At 35.8% G+C, this 17,970-nt stretch overlaps 1 protein-coding gene across 1 annotated transcript; it reads right to left on the reverse strand.

The window, feature by feature from the left end:
• Positions 1-10,010: 10,010 nt before the first annotated feature.
• LOC127539031 (ferritin heavy chain A-like) lies at positions 10,011-17,641 on the reverse strand. The gene is made up of 4 exons (XM_051963025.1): positions 17,443-17,641; positions 14,189-14,335; positions 13,280-13,402; positions 10,011-10,264 (listed from the first exon to the last, which is right to left on the reverse strand). The coding sequence occupies exons 1-4, from the start codon at positions 17,542-17,544 to the stop codon at positions 10,154-10,156; spliced, it is 483 nt and encodes a 160-aa protein (XP_051818985.1). The 5' UTR covers positions 17,545-17,641; the 3' UTR covers positions 10,011-10,153.
• Between the last annotated feature and the right edge of the window lie 329 nt (positions 17,642-17,970).

The following is a 17,970-nucleotide window of genomic DNA, read 5'->3' on the forward strand; positions in this document are numbered from 1 at the left end:
AGGACTACCATCTGCTTGAACAGGAGCATATGAGTGAATGGTGAATGAATAAGCGAACAAAAGAAAAAATATTAAGTGATCATTATGTGCAAAATTTTAGGAAAACAAAGAAAAATAAACAGGCTCTCTCACCCCCAAGGAGCTCACATTCCAATGTGAAAAGCAACATTTATGGAAGAGGATTAATTTTGAGAATTAAGATAGAAAAAAAATGATAATGCTTCTTCTTTAATGTCACTTTCACTGATAAAAATCACAGTTTCCTATTCTTTGCCATAGAGTAAATTCTTTCACAAGAACTCTCATGCTCTGCCTCTCTTGCCTGGCTCATATCTCATCATTAGTATACAGTAGGTACTCTATATATAGCTCCATTATGCCAAAGACTCACTAAGGCAAATGCCAGACTACATCTGCACAGGGGCTGCTTTCTTGACAAGTTTTGGGGGATAGAAAGAGGGGTAGGCAAGTACTGCTGTTCCCTAGGCTCTTGTATTCAGAGACTTGGACTATCGCCATGGGGTTTAAAGGGAAGCAGCTGCTGATGGATTAGTGGTAGTCTAGATAGCCTGGTAGATGCTGCCTTCTGTCTCTTCGCTAGATTTCATTGCTTTCTCTAAAATGGCTTGGCTGCACTGTATGTGACAATTTGTGGGCAATTGGTGGGAATGGCTGACCTCTTTTTCACAGGAATTGCTTTTGAGTAATGGCTCTGAGCTGGTCTAGGAGAGCTATTCCTAGTTCCAAATGATGTGTTTGATGTTCAGGCACGAAATGTTGGGGTTCGATCATGAGAAGAACTCACAATGTCCATTCTCTTTGGCAAAAGGTAGAATTATTTATAAGAGGAGGTTATAGACAAAATAAAGAAGTAAAATTAACACTAGGAATGGTAAATATAAAACAGTGTTAGGAGAGCATATAGTTAGCAAGGAAACAAGTTTTAACAATTAACAGTAAATGATGGAAAGGACAAATTACCTAATGGAATTCACAATTAATCAGGAGAAAGGGAACACCCCTTGAGATCAGAGTATCCCTTTAGCTGGCAACCTAAAATCCTAAAAGGGTTTAACATTCTAAAAGAGTTAGTTAGCTATAAAAAGGAGAAAGACACCATGAGGCAGAATGCTCTGGTGGACTATAATCCCAAGAGAGATTCGGTAAAAATGGTATGCCACGTGGACAGATTTATGGGGGAAATTTAATCTTGGGGGTTTGACATAACTTGGATTTCTTGGCTGAACAGAGCAAGGTGGAGTTACTGTGACCTCCTCAGAAGATGGGTCTATGAGGTCAATGGATCCCCTTCAATGCCCTTCCCTGCCTGCCCCAGGAAACAATTCCATCAATACTTCAATCTTTTTCTGCCAACCACACCCAGCTACTCAGAACCTCATTTGCTCTAGGAGGCTGAGCTGAAAACAAGAGCAGTGGCTACTCCCAAGGTTCTAGGGCTTCCTTGTCTTTTCTTGGCCGTTGATCAATAGCTCATGGGAAAGAAGTTGAGACCCTTCCTTGTTATGATTATTCCCCTCCGTGATGGCCAGGATAGAAATAGGGCTAGTGGAGTTGAGACATTGCTATTCCCCTGGCTTTGGGTTCTGTATCCCAGATCACTGCACCCAGGTCATAGAACATGAACTTATTTGCTGGAAGGATCTATAGTTAACTCTTTTTGTAAGACAAATAATTGTTCAATTCATATGATTTGTAATTATTCATTTTCAATCATTTCATTATTCATTTTTTTAAAGTACCTTTATGCTTTTATTGGTACTTCCTCATTTTTCTCCAGATTGAAACCAAAATCATTTCCCCAATGTTCTTCATGAATTTAACCATTTTAATCACCTTATTCATTTCTTTGAGAAAAGAAATTATATTAGCATTATGTTGTTTTTTTTTTTAAACACAGTTTCCAATCTTTAGCCACAAGGAGCCTATCAATGGGTTGATAGTCATACAATGTCAGAGCTCAAGAGATAACCTTAGAGAACAATCTAGTTAATCTTTTTATTTTAGAAATGGAGAATCTGAGGCCCAGAGAGGTTACATGAACTAGAATCCAAGTATTTGCTGTCTTAGTCAAATGTTTTTTCCACTACACTATGGCTGCCTCTCAATATGAGATTTTTCCAGGAAATGAATGATGATAGACCCTTGGGGGAAGAGTAGGATTCTTGAAGATTTTTAAAATTTATAAATCACAGTATATTCTGCAATCTTAAACCTTTCCTGATTCCCAATCACATGTTGTGTATTAATGCTACCACCTAGTGGAGATATAGTAAAGAAATAGTCATTTAAGCAAAAAGTTTGTTTGTTTTTTTTAATTGATCTGGAAAGTAGCCAGTGGAGGAAAATCAGGGTTGGGAAGAGTCTTTAGATCTAGGATCTATTGATGAAAATGAAGAGCAGAAGTCGGGAGAAGCAAAAACAAAAAGAAGGCAAAATAGCCATCTCTGAATATTTGAAATTTTTCATCTGGAAAAGGAATTAAATTTTATCTTTTTGACTCCAGAACAGGACTAGGAAGACTAGATAAAAGATATACAGAGGATTTAGCAGGAAATATAGCAGGGAAAACTGCAAAAATGGAACAGGCTGCCTTGAAAGTTAAAAGGTTATCTCTCACTGAAAGATCTGTATGATCCAATCTTCCATATAATTGTTCTAGTATGGGTTGCATCAGATGATCCCAGAGATCTCTTCCAACTTTTAAAAATGCTCTTCAATATGAATCAATGGAATCCTAGAATAAATTAATTATGTATGGTTTCCTTTGAGCAAGAATATGCCAGATAAATGTAAACATGTCAATGTTTACCTTCAGGTACTATATAAATAATACCTATTCTCCAACAGTTGACAATTATAGAATGCCTTGAGGTTCACAATGCCCTTTATACACAGTATAGGCTTAGGGAAAGATGCTGGATTTGGCACCAGAGGACCTCTATTCAAATACTGTACTGGCTTTGTTACTTACTAACAAAGTTCATTTGACATTTGTTCAAAGACATTTGAACAAGTCATTTAACCAATCTAGAAACTATTCAGTTTCCTCATCTAGAAAATGATGGTTTTGGACTAGATGGTTTCTGTAATTCTTCCAGAGCTCAGTCTATGATCCTATGAGTAAATTAACTAAGTACTACAGGCTTTATTATCTTTATTATTTTACAGACAAGGAACCTGAGGTTCAGAATAATTAAGTGATTTGTATGTAGTGATATAGGTTATCCCAAAAGTTTTAGTGTTACAGTTTTAAGCCATTAAAGCTATGTAAGAAGGTCGACAGTCATATAATGTTAAAGCTATTATTTTTAAGATTTTTGTTATGCCTTGTACAAGTGTTGTTGTTGATCTTTTAAGTCAAGTCCATCTCTTCATGACTTCAGTTGGAGTTTTCTTGGCAAAGATACTGAATGGTTTGCTATTTGCTTGTCTGGGTCACATAGTTAGAAAGAGTCTGAGCCCAGATTTGAATCCCAGAAGATGAGCCTTTCTGATTTTCAGGCCAGTGTTGTATCTATTGCCCCACCTACATTCCCCTAGTTTTGATATACTAATCAAAAAAGTCAGTGCTCTTTTAATGCCATGTTCAACATACTGCATTAACCCAAGCTTCCTCTTTAGAATTCTAAGAAAGAACTATCCCCAAGCAAACCTGTAAAGTTCATTTTCATCTTTCCTAGTCTATTGCTCATTAGTCCTCTCTCCTTTCCATAATACATTATGGGCCATCCCCTCCCTCCCACTCTCCTTCCCTTCCCCCACTTCATAAAAACAATCAAAATCTTCTATATGGAAGACTTTATACTTGAATAGGAATTAAAACATCATGTTATTACTTCTCTCAATTGTATTTGTATTTTTATATTTAGTTGTTTCAGTCATAGCTTCATGACTCCATTTGATGTTTTCTTGGCAAAAATACAGGAGTGGTTTGCCATATCCTTCTCCAGATCATTCTGCAGATGAGCAAACTAAGGCATACAGGATTACACAGCAGTAAAAATCTGAAGCCATATTTGAATTCAGGAAGATGAAGCTTCCTGATTTAAGGCCCAGTGCTAGGTAAAGAAATCTCAGGCATTAAAATGCTATTTTAGGGCAAAACAATCTTTCAGTAGTTCAAAAATCACCTTCAATAGAGTCTCCTGTAGGAAAAAAGATAATCTGTTTGTCTTTCATAAGAGAAGGAAAAGTCTTCTTTATTAGTCTGTGGACATTATACTGTAAAGGCATTTGTCCCAACCTACAGCAATCAAAGCCAGGACACGCCAATCTTTATGTAATTTCCCCCTGTAGGGCACAGGGTAATCCCCACCTAGAACAGAAGAGATGAGTCCAATTGTTTAAAGAAGAAAAATGAGTTCTTTTTGGCAGAAAAAAAATTGGCTTCAGGAACAAGAAAACTATTTCCACAATAATAATGCATAATCATGATAAATGATAACCAAAATAGATTGTATCTGCATATAAAATTATTTCAGAATCAAAGTAATTCTTTTAAGTCCATTTTTCTTAAAATTGGTCAATATGAGGATTCTGGGAAGATAGTGAAATAAGACAGAAAATTACCTGGCTTTCCCAAATTCTCCACAAATAATTTAAAATAATACCTCTAAGTAACTTTTAGAGCTGCAGAAATAATTAAAAAATCAGAATAAAGCAGTTGTCTAGCTTAAGACAATTTGGTTAGGAAAAACCTGATCTCCCAGAGTGGTAGCCTGTCTTTACTGATGTGCACATATCTCAGGGAAAACACCATCAAATTAACAAACAAGTCCTGTGACAGTTCTATTGGCTATAGCCTCAGCTTCAAGAACCAATGCATGAACCATGTGAGAGTGCAGCCAATTAACAGAGAATTTCAGGACCCTCTGCAGGAGCTGGATTCAGGATGCAGATGAGCTGATCAGTCTTGGTCCTGGGCTGTGGGCAAGAAGGAGTGTGTATACTCTGGGGAGTGTGATCACTGAGAGACAGGGGTCCTTCTGGGTATAGTCACTTGCAGAAGAGTGGAATCTTGTTTTGGTGACAAGGCAGAGGGATAAGCTGAAACTTGCAATCCCAAAAAGGACCAAAGGAAATAAAAGTTTCTGGTAAAAAGAAACTAGGATCTCTCATGTGACTCAGGGGTGGAGAGAAGTACCTGCAGTTAGACTTCCAGATGGGCTCTAGTCCTAAATTGTGTGGGATAATGTGCTTTTGTTTTCTGAACTCTGACTCGAACATAAAGTTAGCAACCAAAGAAATAATAATAATAATAATAATCACCAAAAAAATGAGTAAAAAGAGAAAAAAAAACATAGAGAATTACTATAGTGGCAAAGAAGATCTGGGTTAAAACTCATAAGACTGGGAAGCCAAAATAGCTACTTCTACTTAAAAGGAGAATACAAAATAGTCACAAGCCCCAAAAAGCTTAAAAAGGATTTTAAAGATGAAATTAAAAGGATTGAGGAAAAATTAAAGGAAAACTAAAAAAGTAATGCAAAAAAAAAAAAAAAACTATGAAAAGAAAGTCAACCAATTAAAAAAAGAGATCCAAAAATTATGAAAGAAAATAATTATATAAAAATTAGAATCGGGCAATGGGAATCTAATGACTTCACAAGATACCAAAAAATTAATACAACAAAATTAAAAGAATAAAAAATAAAAAAAAAAAACATTGTGAAACATCTCATTAGGAAAGAAAGAAATTGTTAAGGAAAATTACCCTGAAGTTCTAGAAATAGAGGATAAAATAGAAATCGAAAAAAATCCATTGATCACCACCAAAAAAGATCTAAGATGAAAACTCAATAATAACATTATAGCTAAGTTTTGAGGTTCCTAGATCAAAGAGAAAATACTACAAACAATTAGAAATAATTTAAATACTGTGGAGCTACAGTCAGGATAACACAAGATATAGCAGTTTCTACACTGAAAAATCAAAGGGGAAGCTGATAAATGGTGCAGTGGATGGAACACTGGCTGGAGTCAGAAGGACCTTGAGTTAAAGTCTGGCTTTAGAGACTTGATACTAGTGATGTGATTTAATCTGGGTTGCCTCATGAAGAAGAAACAATGATCTGGCATGGGACACAGGAGACATTTTTGGAAAAATAAAATACTATTAAAAAAAAAAAAAAAAAAGACCGATATTCCAAAGACAAAGACATAGTCTTGCAACCAAGAAAAACTTATTCAGAAAATCCGAGTCTTGGGCAGCTAGGTGGCACAATGGATAGAGCACCAGCCCTGAAGTTAGGAGGACCTAAGTTCAAATTTGGTTTCAGATACTTAATACTTCCTAGTTGTGTGACCCTAGGAAAATCACTTAACCCCAATTGCCTCAACAAAAAAAAAAAAAAAAAAAAAAAGAAAAATTAAAAAAAAAATCTGAGTGTAATTATGCATGGGAAAAAAATGGATATCTAATTAAAGGACTTTCAGGTGTTTGTGTAGAAAAGACACAGAAATTAATGGAGTATTTGACCTACAAGAATCAGGAGAAATGGAAGACATTTATAAAAGAGTAATTACAAAGGATTTAATAAGGCCAAACTATTGACTTTATTTGTAACTCTTAAAAATGTTAGCATTACTAGGTATTTGAAAGCTTATCTAGACAGAAGGCTTAGGCTAGAATCTTGTTCTTATCAAAACTGGGTTAAAGAGGGAAAAATATGTGTGTGTGTGTATGTGTGTGTGTGTGTGTGTGTGTGTGTGTGTATAATATGTATGTATGTTTGTGTAAAAATCTTATAGAAAAATATAAAGTTAAGGGGATATGACAGAAGAAGGATTTGTAAAAAGGTGTACAGATTAAGAAATAGAAAACTAAGTAAAAGATTCTTATAAGGGTGGGTAGATTAAGGAGGAAAAGGGAAGGATTCTTAGAAGGTGAGTAGATTAAGGAAGCAGTGATCAGAAGTAAATTAGGCTCCCTCCTCCAAACTGGCCTTTCTACTCTTGATTCACATTATTCCCTTTCATGCTTTCTGACATTCCAGATAAACAATGTTGATCTGTGTCCCATCATAACATTCCATCTCCTATTTCCATGCATTCATTCAGGTTGTAACTCTCACCTAGAATGGGCTCATCTCTAACCCTTAGAATGTTTATATTGGTTGAAGGTTGTCCTTGTTCCCAAAGTAAATCAAAATGACATGTTGGAGTCCAGTCACAGTGTGTTCAACTGTGGCTGACCAGGCCAATAAGAGTTCAGAATGCTCTGCCACAAGTCCAACACAAATAGTCCATTTGAATATTTGGGGTGACTTTTCCAACTTTGCTCATTTTGTGTTTCTTCTGAGCTAATTCAATTCTGCTTTGCTCATAGACCATAGCACTTTTCCTACTGAGGGCGCGCCATGCTGGGAGATCCTGTGCCAGTGTCTCCCATGTCATACAATCAATTCTAAAGGTCTTAAGGATACTTAAAAGAGTGTCTTTGTATTCTCAATGTATCTCTTAAGCTCTTACTATTTCTTCCATGAAACCTTCCTTTTCTCCTACCTCCCAACCCCACATACCCATTCTTATTGTTCCCTATTCAACATGGTATGGTAACTTTGTATAACATGTTAAAATATAAAGTCCCTGAAGGTGAAGACTATATAAATATACAGCAACTAATCACCAGGATAATATACTAGGAATGCAAGGCTGGTTCAATATCAGGAAAACTAGCAGCATAATTGACCATATCAATAATCAAACTAACAAAAGTCATATGATTCTCTCAATAGATACAGAAAAAGCATGTGACAAATTACAATACGCATTTCTACTAAAAACACTAGAGAGCATAGGAATAAATGGAGTTTTCCTTAAAACTATAAGTAGCATCTATCTAAAATCATCAACAAGCATTATATGTAATGGGAATAAGCTAGGAACATTCCCAGTAAGATTGGGGTGAAACAAGGTTGCTCTATTATCCAATATTGTGCTAGAAATGTTAACTTTAACAGTAAGAGAAGAAAAATAAATTGAAGGAATTAAAGTAGGTAATGAGAAAACAAAACTATCACTCATTACAGATGATATGATGATATATTTAGAGAATCCTAGAGAACTACTAAAAACAATTACCTTTAATGAGACATAAAATAAGCCCCCATAAATTATCATCATTTCTATATGTTACCAACAAAACCCAACAGCAAGAGATAGAAAATGAAATACCATTTAAGATAACTCTAGATAATATAAAATATTTGGGCGTTTCTTTGCCAAGAGAAAACCAGGAACTATATGAACATAATTATGAAATATTTTTCACACAAAATTAGATCTAAACAATTGGAAAAATATCAAGTGCTCCTGGATAGGCTGAGCTAATATAATAAAAATGATAGTTCTACCAAATTAATCTACTTAGTCAATGCTATTCAGATCTAACTACCAAGAAATTATTTCATAGAGCTAGAAAAAAAAATTCATCAGAAAAAACAAAAGGTCAAGAATTTCAAAGGAATTAATGAAAAAAACAAAAAACAAACAACAACCAAAAAAAAAAAAAAAACACAAACTAAGGTGACCTAGATGTATGAAACAAAACTATATTATAAAAAGCTGTCATCAAAACCATTTAGTATTGGCTAAGAAATAGAGTAATAGATCAGTGGAATAGGCTAGGTTCACAAGATACAATAATAAATGAACATAGTTATCTAGTGTTTAATAAACTCCAAGATTCCAGCTTCTAGGATAAGAACTCACTATCTGACAAAAATTGCTGGGGAACTAGAAAATAGTATGGCAAAAACTAGGCATTGAGGGGATGGGGGAATCTATCCATGCAAAATGGATGAGGACTGATTACATTAAATTTAAAAGATTTTGCACAAACAAAACAACATAGACAAGATTAGAAGGGAAACAAAGCTGGAAAAAATTTTTTTACATCCAATGCATCTGATAAAAGGCCTGATTTCTAAAATATATAAAGAATTAACTCAAAAATTTATAAGAATAAAAGCCATCCCCCAACTAATAAATGATCAAAGAATATGATCAGACAATTTTCAGAAGAAATTAAAGCTATTTCTAGTCACATAAAAAAGTTCTCTAAATCACTATTGATTAGAGAAATGCAAATTGAGACAATTTTGAGGTACCATTTCACACTTCTCAGATTGGCCAAGATGATAGGAAAAGATGATGAATGTTGAAAGGAATTAGGAAAACTGGGACACTAATGCATTATTGTTGGAGTTGTGAAGTGATCCAACATTCTGGAGAGCAATCTGGAACTATGTCCAAAGGACTGTCAAAAAAAAAAAAAAAAAGCCAAAATGGCTATCAAATATATCCTTTGACCTAGGCATTTCTCTACTAGAACTGTATCCCAAAAAGATCATAAGAGGGAAAAGGACCCACATATGCAAAAACATTTGTAGTAGCTCTTTTTGTAGTGACAAGGAACTGGAAACTGAATGGATGCCCATCTATTGTGGAATGGCTAAATAAGTTATGGCATATGAATGTGATAGAATTGTTCCATAAGAAACAATCAGCAGAGTGATTTCAAAAAGCTTGGAAAAACTTACATAAGTGAATTGAGCAGGACAAAGAGAACATTGTACACAGTAACAAGATTATGTTATGATCAACTGTGATAGATTTGGCTCTTTTCAACAATGAGATTATTCAAGACAATTCCAATAGATTTGTGATAGAAAGTGTCATCCACATCTAGAGAGAGAACTATGATGAATAAATGTGGATCAAAGCATAGTATTTTCATTTTTTTGTTGTTTTTATTTTTGTGTTTTTTCCCTTTTCAATCAGCTTTCTTTCTTACAACAGCATGACAAACACAAATATGTTTAAAAGAATTACACATATTTAACCTATATGTGATTGCTTGCTGTCTTGGAAGGGGGACCAGATGAAGAAAATTTTGGAACACAAGATTTTACAAAGGTGAATGTTGAAATTTTAGCATATATTTAAAAAAATAAAATACTATTAAAAAAAAAAGAAGAGCCATGGGCTAGATGCTATCTTTTTATTCTTGGTTTGAAGAGAGAATAGTTACATGTTTAGGATATATGAGCTCAAGGTCCCAAGAGCTTAATGTTTTAAAGAGAAGTTTCAACAATCTTCTCCTCGATTATGCTTGTCAAACAGTTATTCTCTAACACTCATCTGCCAGTCCCAATCTCTTTAAGTTAATGATGTGTTCTCCAAACAACTTGATGATCTTCACCTGCTCCTCAAGGAATTCAGACTCCAAGAAACTGCAGAGCTGTAAGAGATAATCATTTAGGATCTTTTAGTATCCCCATATGGTCTGTTCATCTCTGTACTATAACGCAGGAAATAGATGATGGTCATTGTAAAGTCCAGAAAGCCAGTGGTAATTTATGCTTATGACCAATAATGTTCCTGGTGAACATAAGATAACATATTTCCCTCTCTTACTAAAGAGTTTAGGAGCTGGAGGTAGGGGAGATATGGGAGTATAATGCTGACTATCTTCATGGTTTTGTCAGTTTTACTTAGCTTTCTGTTATGAGGGAGGAGGAATACATTACAAAGGGAAGAGGGAATAGGCATTTTATATACTACCTACTATGTGCTAAGCATAGTGCTAAGCACTTTTTTCCCAAACAAATATTAGGGAAGGAACCGAGTGGATGCCCATCAATTGGAGAATGGTTGATTACGTTATGGCATATTAATGTTATTGAATATTATTGCTTCATAAAAAATGATCAGCAGAATGATTTCAGAAAGGCCTGAAGAGACTTACATGAACTGATATTTAAGTGAGTAGAACAAGAGAACATTGTACACAGCAACAAGATTATACAATGGTCAATTCTGATGGACAGAGCTCTTTTCAATAATGAGATGATTCAGGCCAATCCCAATGGTCTTGTGATGAAGAAAGCCATCTGTACCCAGAGAGAGGACTGTTGGGGACTGAGTGCTTTGTTGTTCTTTGCTTGCTTTTTGTTTTCTCTCATTTTTTTCCCCTTTTTGATCTGATTTTTCTTGTGCAGCATGATAAATGTGGAAATATGTATATATAGAAGAATTGCACATGTTTAACATATATTGAATTATTTGCTTCTAAGGAAGGGGGTAAGAGGAAAGGAGGGAGAAAATTTGGAACACAAGGTTTTGCAAAGAGTGAATGTTGAAAATCATCAATGCATGAGTTTTGAAAATAAAAAGCTTTAAAAAATGCTACAGCCCTGTGAGGTAGGTGCTATTATCCCCCATTTTATAGACGAAGAAAGAGACAAACATTGGCTAAACGACTTGCCCAGAGTACTTCTGACCAGATTTGAACAGAAGTCTTCTTGACCTCAGGCTCAGCATTCTCTCCACTGTTTCACCAGCTGCCTCAGTACCATTTTAAAAGTCATTAATATTGGACGTGGCCCTCTTCAACAATGAGATGAGCATATCAATTCCAATAGAGCAGTGATGAACTGAACCAGCTACATGCAGCGAAAGAACTCTGGGAGATGACTATGAACCGCTACATAGAATTCCCAATCCCTCTATTTTTGTACACCTGTATTTTTGATTTCCTTCACAGGCTAATTGTACACTATTTAAAGTTTGATTCTTTTTGTACAGCAAAATAACTGTTTGGACATGTATACATATATTTTATTTAACTTAAATTCTAACATTTTAACATGTATTGGTCAACCTACCATCTAGGGGAAGGGGTGGGGGAAAGGAGGGAAAAAGTTGGAACAAAAAGTTTTGCAATTGTCAATCTGTAAAATTACCCGTGCATATATCTTGTAAATAAAAAGCTATAATTAAAAAAAAGTCATCAATAAAACTGGAGAAATCCCTTTTTGGTGCTTAGAATTAGACGAATTTGACATCAAAACAGGTATTTATCATTTTGCTTATAATCAGACTTAAAGCTGAAGACGACCCTAGGCATCATCTAGTTCAATCTGTTCATTTTTCCCATTAAGGAAACTTAGGTCTTGTTGCACACCGACCATTAGTGTGCAGTCGGCCTTGAAGGCCAAATCCAATAGCTTGTTCTTTGTTAAATATGGCAATAGACTTGGGTCTAAAACCAAGTGATAATTAATAATGATATAATTATAGAAAAATATATAAGCATGTGACAAAATAATATATAATAAAGTATACCATATGGCATAATTAATATTCAACATATAAATAATAATGATTAATATATACATATGTGACACATATAACAGAGTGAGAGTGTGTGAACACTGGCAAGAAAGAAATAGAAAAATTAAACATAATCTCAGGGAAAAAAAAGTGCCAAGAGTAAAAAGAAATCAGCAAAGGCTTTTCCCTGAAGGAAGCCAGAGAAGCTAAGGAGTAGAAATGAGGATAAAGAGAATTCCATGGGACTGAGTAAAAATGCATAAATGTGAAAGATGAAGAATTTTGTTTGAGGAACAGCAATGAAAATTATTTTACTGAATCAAGTATATGGGATTTAGAGTCAGAGGACCTGGATTGAATTCCTAGTTCTGTCACTTTCTACCTTGATGCTGAATAAATTTTGATCAAACTTTTAGCCTCAGTTTCTTCAAAGGTCTCTAGCTACCATCTTGAAATCTAAGATTCTCTGCTACTGAATGGAAAATTGCATATGACTGGATGGAAATCAGCCAATTATTGACTTTAGAGTGATGGTGGTTGGTAGATTGTTATCCTTCCTTCTTGAAGTCGAGTTACAGTGTGTCCAAGTAGGGTAGACCAGTATGAGCTTGGAGTGCTCTGCCACAAGTCAGACACAAATAGTCCCCATGAACATTTGGGGTGACTTCTCTAACTTTGCACATCTCCCCTTTCTTCTAAGCCAATTTAATTCTGCTTTGCAGCGATGCTTCCTGGCTATGATCCCCATTGCTAACTATCTTTCCTTGGTGTAATATTTAAAAAGGTTGAAAGACAGTTTCTACTAGTATTTTATTAATAAAAGGATCAATGATGCTCTCAGATGCCAAAGACTCGTCTTGGGGGTAAGATCAGTTTATATGTCCTTGGAAAAGTGGATGCTCCTGAGGATCTCAACCAATTTTTATTGGTTAACAATGAGAATAATCACAAGATATGGGTTTATTCCAATGAGGATCCAGGTATGTCACCTGGCTCACCCAAACCTTAGTCAAAGAGATTTATCAATATACATATAACAGAGGAACTTTTCATCTCCCTCAGCCCTCTACTGCATGCTTTATGCACACGTCACTTAATAAATGTGAAACAAAGACAAAAAAAGTCTCAAGCCTTTACTTACATGTGGATCTTTATGTTTTGCCTTATCATATAGTTTCAACAGGTCTTCGTTAATAGTCTTCTCCATCGCAAGACCTTCTTTTAGAGCAAGCAGGCCATCCAACCAGTTTGACATCTCTGGCTTCTATAAGAGTCCCCATCACTGTGCTTTAATGAACTATTCCCCACGGACAGAGGGGCAGTAGAACCGTTTATCCCAAATCACCCATCTTTAGCTAGTTTAACGGAGGACCCAACTCTAATGCACACGTATAGCTGATGCAATGTCCACATGGACATCTGTAGTTTCAATCTGTTAAGCAAAGCTGGCTACCACGGCTGGCATAAGCTCTGGCTTCCAATCCTCTGGAAGCCCATATAAGAATAACAACAATCTATAATCCTCCTTCAGCAGGAAAAGCAAACAAAAGGCCATGTGCAAGGGCCGACCTAAGGTCACCCATGAGATGCCATCTCTGGTGGAGGGACAGATGTCTGAGGTTTTTCTAACCACCAAAGGCTTGCAGCCCTCCTTACTCGATTTGAGCACTACCAGGTAAGAAAGCAGCTAGTCGTGCCTTTTGAATACAGACTAGTTCTGGCTCAGCAGCCAAACAGAAATACATCTCTTCTTCATATGTTTAGTGGATAGGAACTAGTTCTAGAATGTCTGCCTGCTCCAAATTTCATGTGGGCATTGTATCAATCTCACAGGCTACCCATGTTCATCAAAGCTGGGTTTACTGCCACCAGGCCCCTCCAATACCACTAACTGGATGACTACATGTCAAGTATATTAAAAGCAATTCTCTGGGGTTGGGTAGACTACTAATGTCTGCTGAGGAGCCTTCCAACTCTTTCTACAATATCTTTTTTTCTTCTGGCTTAGTTACATCTGTTCCTGAAAGGTAGACTTATAGACTGTACTCACTATGATATTTTCCAGAACAGGACATCCTCCCCTTTTGATCAGAAACTGAAGAATTGTCTCTGCATGTTGCCTCTTCTTTTCAGATATATCTCGGGAGAAGTTTATGAAGTGTTTCAGGGTCGTGTCTTGATGGCTAAAGCAGTAAATCTTTAGAGGGAGAGAAGAGTTAGTCTAAATGTAGGTAAGTGAAAAACATCTTCCATGGTGTGAGAGTGATTTCACACTTAAGAAGTCCCCTTTCAAACCCATGTTCAATGACAAATAATAATAAAAGTATTTTATATGCATTATTTCCGGGGCAGCTAGGTGACACAATAGATAAAATATCTGGGCCTAGATTCAGGAAAGCTTCTTTCTATTCATGAGCTCAAAACTGGCCTCAGATACTTACTAGCTGGGTGATCCTGGGGCAAGGATCTTGTCTGCCTCAGTTTCCTTATTTGTCAAATGAGCAAGAAAAGGAAATTGCAAAACACTTCAGCATTTATGCCAAGGAAAACCCAAATGGGGTGATGCAGGATTGGAAATGGCCAAAATAACATCAACAACTCCCATTTATAGATGAGGAGACTGAGGCTCATAGAGTTAAGATTACTTGTTAAAAGTCAAATAGGTAGAATGTAAGAGTCAGAATTTGAACTCAACTTGGTGAACATAAAATCTAATGATCTTTCTACTCTATTTGCTGCCTTTTTATACTTGTTGACCTAATTATCCAATTGATAAGATTTGGGGTAGTTTATTTAATAAGCCATACTATTCCCTCTCTGTCCTTCCTTCTGTTCTTCTAAACTCAGCTGGAAGTCAGCTAGGAAAAGAATTCTTCCCAGCCTCTCTCATTCTCCATTTGGAAAATTTCAGATCCTTTATTTTTTCTTCTGACCTACTTTCTATTTCTGGATCCTTTGGAATCTTATGAGCTCCTCCAACATCAGAGAAGCAAAGGAAAGTATTCAAAGCAATCAATGTTACAGCAAGTAACCAGCTCCAGCAGAACTATTGGTTGAAATTGCATGACAATCTCTGGATTATAAACACAAAGAAGTTTGAGCTAGAAGGGACCCAAGAGATCACCTAATATAACTCTTTCATTTTACAAATGAGAAAACTGAGGTCAAGTAAGGATAGGAGACTTGCTCTTTGTCCCATAAGAAGTTAAGCAGCAAAACTGGATAGGACTCAAAGTCAGGTCTCCAATCCCAAAACCACTACTTCCTCACTCCATCAGAAGACTTGTACCTTAATAAGTTTTCTATTCAAAACCATTTTTCAAGTTGGGACAACTCCAGAAGGACAATCAGGCCAGTGAGGGGATAAGAAGTCATGACAAAGGGAGATTATTTAGAAGAATTAGGGATATCAAGCACCCAAAAGAAAAGATTTCATCAAGACTTGGTAGCTATCTTCTTATATTTAAATGGTTGCCTCATAGGGAAAAAAAATTAACGTGTACTCCTTGGTTCCAAAGGATAAAACAAGGTATGGATAATAGAAAGGTCAGAGAATTAAATTAGTCATTTAACATTTATTAAGCCTACTATGTGCCAAGTCCCTTGAAAAATTCCAATGAGTCCAATGAGCAAAAAAGCAAAAAGTTAATGCTGTATTCAAAATCCATTCTAATTTTAGACTGTTTTTAGGATAATATCAAAACTAATGTGTTCTCCATCATTTGGGATCTTCTAGCAAAGGCCAGGGGTTGATGCTGTAGAGGGGTTCATGCTTCAGATATGGGTTAAATCAGATAATTTCGAAGATCCTCCCAACTATAGGATCCTACCATTACAGTGAAAGAACTTGAATTCTGATATGAGAATGGGATTGGGTCATTTAAAGGAACTAGGAACCCTAAGCCTACAGTATGTGTGTATGTGTGTGTGTGTGGAGGGGGGTGTCAGACAGGACCTGATAGCTGTCTTCCAATATTCAAATAGTTGCTTTGTGGAAAAGCAATAGCACTTACTCTTTTGAGCTCTAGAAAACAGAGCTAGAACCAATGAGTTTGGGAAGGCAGATTTTAGTTCAATTTAAGAATTTCCTCAAAGAGGAGAAGTTACTTTCAGAAAAGAGAGTTTCAGGTTAAGATGATATATATGGTTGCATATCGTTGGGATTCTTTTAATATATATGATGGTAATTTTGTTGTTGTTTTATATTTAAACATAAATATTATACTCTACCTAACAAAATTTTGTATTTTGTCTAGGATTTTTATTTTCTGACTGGATGGGTGTTTACAAATTGAGTCATTAGTGGAGAAGCTGGAGTATGTGAAGACATTCTGCTGTCTTACCTTTGATTTGTTTTCCTCAGAGATTCTGAACTTATATAAAGTAAAAGAAATAGCTTTGGTTTTGTTTAATGTTGTGAACAGGTTGATCCTCCTCCCCCCTCCCCCAGTCAGTCCCCAAGATAATACATTTTGTAACTACATTAAACAATATTGTCAATTGGACCACATGCCTTATAAATGTGTTTCCATACACAGAAAATATGGACATTCAGTTAGGAGAAATACTGAACATCAGTCTATGCATAAATGGCAGCTTATTTCTTGAGCCACTCACTATCTAGTTTTTTTTTTTAATAGAAAATGTTGATATTAATTGGTTCACAGAGGAATGGTTGGTTTAACAAAACAGAATAAATAATACAATACAGCACTTTGCCAAAAAACAATCATAGCATTGCTTAAACATATATACTAATACCAGTTTTTGTATTGTGGGGAGGGGGGAGTTGATGCATTTTTCACTTCCTGAAAATGTACTGGTGTTTACCTGTCAGCAAATAAAATGTCTTTTGCTTAAAAAAAATGATAATAATTTAAAAAAAAGAGTTTCCCCAAAGTAGCCTAAAAGTATAAAAGATTACCTCAAAAGATAGTAAGTGCTCCAACATTAGAGATTTTCAAACAGCAGCTAGCTGATCACTTAGGAAGAATGCTGAGGAAGAGATTCCTATTTCAGGTAGAGCAGATAAAAGAGGACTCTTCCAAATTGCAGGTTTTATATTTACATCTCTGGTCTTTAAAGCATGTAGTCACTAGCACTTACTTTTAACAGACTAATACTTTAAGTCACCAAAGGCTAAAGTTTCTGATTCCAAAAGCAAAGTGTTAACTTAAAGACAAAAGGAAGCTGATAACGTTTCCCATCTTATCTCTTTCTTTGCCAAAGGACAAGGACAAGATTAGGGAGCGAGCTACTTCTAGTTCGTTATCACTTCTATCAAAATAGGAGTCAGAAACTTACCACGGAAAAATAGATATAGCTAGCACGCAACTCCATATTTATTATCTTATTGAGGAGTAACTCGAACTCGGGATGCAAACTCTGGGGCACTGAGGCAGCCATTTCATTAACATCAAAATTCAGGCTTAAAAAAGATGTATTAATAGAATAACTTTTGTTCACCAAGCTATAGAATCTTCATTTATACACCTTTCAATAAACCCAGTTGATCTAGTTAGGGGAAATTAAAGGGGGAGAGCAGCTGTCACGAACCAATCGGAAGCTCAGAGCTCACTACATCCCCTGTGACTTTCCCCACTCTGCTTCCACCCCTCACCTTCACAGGTGTATTCATTCAACTCTTCAACTGTGGTGAGTTTCTAGGTACTAACTTACCTCTAGAATCTTATTAGCATAATACAAAGTGACAATAAACTAGTTAACTGGAATGAGGGTAAGGCAGTCTAGATGAATGGAAAGAGCAGGAGATTAATGTTTTGAGTTCCAGTTTTACCAGTGTATGAGCCAGAAAATACAGTGGAAAGAATG

The sequence above is a fragment of the Antechinus flavipes genome, chromosome 1, assembly GCF_016432865.1.
Source record: "Antechinus flavipes isolate AdamAnt ecotype Samford, QLD, Australia chromosome 1, AdamAnt_v2, whole genome shotgun sequence".
Classification (NCBI taxonomy): domain Eukaryota; kingdom Metazoa; phylum Chordata; class Mammalia; order Dasyuromorphia; family Dasyuridae; genus Antechinus; species Antechinus flavipes.